Source organism: Aquarana catesbeiana, linkage group LG13 (assembly GCF_042186555.1).
Source record: "Aquarana catesbeiana isolate 2022-GZ linkage group LG13, ASM4218655v1, whole genome shotgun sequence".
NCBI classification, from domain to species: domain Eukaryota; kingdom Metazoa; phylum Chordata; class Amphibia; order Anura; family Ranidae; genus Aquarana; species Aquarana catesbeiana.
The window spans coordinates 163,874,626-163,879,298 of NC_133336.1; the positions used below are offsets into that span (position 1 = coordinate 163,874,626).

General features: G+C 38.9%; 1 protein-coding gene across 1 annotated transcript; it reads left to right on the forward strand.

The window, feature by feature from the left end:
• Window positions 1–739: 739 nt before the first annotated feature.
• On the forward strand, window positions 740–1,666 carry LOC141117022 (olfactory receptor 6N2-like). The gene has a single exon (XM_073609592.1). The coding sequence runs from the start codon at window positions 740–742 to the stop codon at window positions 1,664–1,666; it is 927 nt and encodes a 308-aa protein (XP_073465693.1).
• Window positions 1,667–4,673: the final 3,007 nt, after the last annotated feature.

Sequence of the window (4,673 nt, forward strand, 5' to 3'; positions counted from 1 at the left end):
TGAACTACCTGGCTTATCTTGCCTAGCTATACCCTCCCCTCTAATTGTCCCTGTGTAATCTAAAAAAAAAACTGCAGGATTGTACCTGTATGAGCTCCGCTCCCGCTGCTCAGCTGATTGTCGGCGGCTCGGAGCGCTGTATCTCCGCTCTCCTCCTCTCTCCCCCTCCTCCCCAGCTGACGTCAGCCGGAGGGTTCAGCCCCGCCCACTGCAGCTGTGAGTCGGAAAGACAAGGCAGGAGAGAAATCAGCTGAGCGCCGTAACGGAGCTCATACAGGTACAATCCTGTAGTTTTTTTTACAGAACACAGGCACAGGGACAATTAGTATAATGCTGCAGAGAATATGGCAGCATGTAACAAAAGTGGGTTAACCACTTTAAGGGTTCAATTCAGGTTGCAGAGGAAAGGAAATCTCACGACCCTGTGGCTACCACAAGTCTGCCAAATGGGACCAAAGCAAGTATGAGTGGACCCAATTAAGCACTTGCTTTCGTAATCAAAAGTAAAGGTCTCCGTTGTATACATTTTCAAAAGAGTGTGGAAGCTATAACAAAAAAAATTCTGCTGGTTTGGATCCTACTCATATTTGTGAGAATGCCTCTTATTAACCATAATAAACTGCAAGCTATCCAATTTAAACTTTTAGCAGTTCAATGTAAACTGAAAGACTGTATGCTTTGATTCCTTTTTTTTTTTTTTTGCAGGATAAGGTGTTGTATCTCACTTAATAAAAGAAGTATGGAACTTTCAAATCGGTCTCTTATTACGCAGTTTGTCATAGTAGGCTTTCCTGATCTTGGTGAATATGGGGCATTCTTGTTTCTTCTTCTGAGTATCAGCTATGTTTTTACTCTAAGTGGTAATATTACAATAATTACCCTAATCTGTACTCACCCCCAACTTCATGTTCCTCTCTACCTATTTGTTGGTATACTCTCCTTTTTGGAAATCTGGTACACCACTGTCACTATACCAAAAATGTTGACAAATGTATTAAATGTTAATATAATCTCCTATGTTGGCTGTTTATTGCAGATCTATTTTTTTCATAGCCTTGGTATTACAGAAACCTATCTTCTAACAGCAATGGCCTTTGACCGATACATGGCCATATGCAACCCTTTAAGGTACCCATCCATAATGACTACTGTGTGTTGTTTTCAACTGGCAGCTTGCTGTTGGGTTATTGGATTCCTTGGTCCTTTAACGCAAATTATCCTGTTGTCCCGTCTTTTCTTTTGTGGATCGAACGGCATTAACCATATCTTCTGTGACTTTGCTCCACTCATGAATTTGGCCTGTTCAGACATTTCACTAAATGTTACAGTTGACTTTGCCATCAATTCCTTTCTTCTTTTCCTTGCTTTCGCTTGTATTATTCTATCCTATTTTAAAATAATTTCCACTGTTTTAAAAATAAAGACAGCTGAAGGTAGGAAAAAAGCATTTTCTACGTGTGGAGCTCATCTGACAGTGGTCTTTCTTTTCTTTGGCAGTGTGGGTTTTATGTATGTTAGACCGATCAAAACTAACTCTGCAAGCTATGACCGCATAATGGCTGTGATTTACTCAGTTTTAACACCAATGTGCAATCCAGTTATTTATAGCCTAAGGAATCAAGAAATTAGAAGAGCACTGAAGAAGAGTTTAAAATCATTGTTTTAAAGGCTTGTACATCTAAACTTGATATCTAGTTTTTTAACTGTTTGACTGGATCACCCACTGGCCTTGATCTCTGGGGGGCACCAACAAGTGAGTTCTCCTTGCTGAAGTTCTTGGATCTTCCTTATCTATCTAAAATTAACTTTCACTCCTCTAACTACAAAATGAAGAGCCCTACTCCTTCCATTGATAAGTTTATAATGGGAAATAAATACATAATCCAGAACAAGCATTTAAAGTGTATGTCAAGCCAACACGTTCTTTGTTAGTTTTGGATAGAGTAGAGAAGGATACGAAATCTGGTCATGGTTTGCAAATTGGGTCAGGCAAGAGAAAACCTGCAACAGGAACACAGACAGAAATAATCTGATCAGTGTTCTAATTTTATCCTACTCTACTAAAGAAAAGCATTTTTATTTCTGCCTGTGTTGCTGTTGAAGAGTTCTCCTCTCCTGCTGTTTGGTAAAATGTTGTCAGTAGATTGGGAGGTAATAAAAAAAATCTTACAAATGAAACTCTGGATAGCCGTAAAAACCTGTCTATGGGTTTAAACCTTACTCACTTTATCCAAAACATGTTTGGGTTCAGTTACTGAAAAAGGGGTGAAAAGGGAAAATTGGGACTTTAAATGGAGCATGCGGGTGCAAGTAAATAGATGAATGGAATGGTAAACTTAATATTTAATTATTCATTCGATTCATACATGGTAATGATACAACATTGAATAGAGTTCATAATATAAAACAATTATAATACATAGTTAGCCAATATAATCTGGGGCCTCTCTAATGTCCAGCATTTAGAGTAAACCAGGTTATACAGTAGAGTGATACATAGGCCAATGAATTCATATATACACACACAAATTAAACACAGTAATGCCCAATATGTCTGAAGGCTCACTATTCCTTATCATTGGTAGTAAGTCAATAAGAGACAATAAAAAGCAACCATCCTATGAAGAATATATATAAATACCCATGGAACGTAATATCAGGATAGTATGCATAAAATGTTAGAATCGATATATTTATTAAAACACGGCATCTATAGCTCGACACGTTCATGGCTTGGGCCAATCTTCAGGAGCGAAGCACGTGATGTAAATCTAAAATTGATAAAAACTATAATATTGTAATTTCCTAAAAAAAAAAAATTTAGAGGCATAATTGATAGATGGCAGCGATGGGGTGGATATAAAAATCCCCCTAGGGTGTATTACTTACAGGGTAACTGTGTGATGATGGTAAAGTACAGAGGGCTATGAGTCACCCAGGAATGTCATTTCTGGGAGCTGAGGTGGCGCGCCAACTGATGCCAACCAATGTAGGACAACATCCAGGGTGGGTATGTGTCAGTACAGATAATACTGGTGGAGTTGGGTTGGTGAGTAGACCAATCAATAGGGGCCTCTGTGAGAGATAATATGATATAGGTATGAGTAATAATGTGCAGAGTGGCCAAACACGATTGGGCTATCATAAGCATGCAGCTGTGGCTAATTAAAGCCAAGCTGCTAAAATAAAAAAAACAGACAGTGAGTGGATCACCCAAAACATCAAAAAAACTAAATTAGAAAAAATAATAATTGTAAATGAAACAGACCTAGTAAGTGACTGATAAAGTCTTGGGGTGCCTCATTGGGATCGTGGGTTCATTTACTAAAGGAGTTGAGAATCTTCACACATTAAAATACTCCGATTCAACAATTCAAAAGTGATGTCCTATGTGCACAGGAAACGCACTACAATAGTTCATCCCCCCCAAAATGCACAAATAAGCAGTTCCCCCATATTTTTACTGCAAACGCAGGCTCAAAAAAAAGAGGAGTTCTTATTGCAATAAAGGACATTTTTTCATTCCATCAACAGTGATTGCAGACCCACAAGGATGATTCATAATACTAATTTACGATATTAACTCCTTAACGTACACTATTGTGAATCTACGCCCCAAAATCTAACCAAATACGCTTTATTAACAAAACCTTTCAAAAGATACGGGCCCACCAAAAAGGAGCTCTGGTGATATGTGCAGGACTTCAACCTTATCCAAGACTCACACCTTGATTCCACCTCCACCCCCACCAGAACAACCCAAATGCTTCAAAATACTATACATCAGCAAAACTTATTTGACACCTGGAGATGCCTTCATGCATGGGAAAAAGACTTCCCCTTTTTTTCTTCACCACACAGGTCATACTCACGAATTGATCTCTTCCTAGTAGATCAATGGACCTTCACCAGAACTGTAGCAGCATCCATAAATGATATTACGTGGTCAAACCACGTGTCTGTAATGCTGACAATAAGTGACTCATTCTCCTTGAACCCTGATCCAATCTGGAGAGCTAACCCGGTTCTTTTACAGGAAAATCCTACCAAAACTATATTGGACCAACATTTATTGCAATATTTTAGCGAAAACGTAGATTCAGTGGATGATAAGTTTACACTGTGGAATGCCCAGAAGGCGTTCATGAGGGGTATTTTTATTAAACTGGGGGCAAGGAGGAAGAGGCAGCACCAACAGCAATTATAGGATCTCACAAACAAAATTCACAACTTAGAAATCAGTAATAAACAAAAACCCTCACCCTCAATCTCTAAACAATTATCCCAACTTCGATATGATCTTCGAATACTATTAGGAAATTTTGAAAAGTCTACTAGGCGTCTAAACGTGAATTATTATGTAAATGGTAACAGGGCGGGGAAACTCCTAGCACAACGCTTACGGGGCTGCAGGCACAAAACCAAGATACCGTACATCTTACACCCACTCACTAAAGATAAACATCATCACCCACAAAACATAGCTGACACATTTAGCCATTATTATGGATCTCTGTACAACTTGGCAGATGATCCACATACCATTCAACCAACCCCTGAGGCAATAAATGGCTTTCTGAAGAAAATGTCTCTTCCCCAACTAATCCCAACACAACTAATGCACCTTAACTCTCCCTTCACAATCCAGGAAGTGTCTCAAGCTATTGATACGC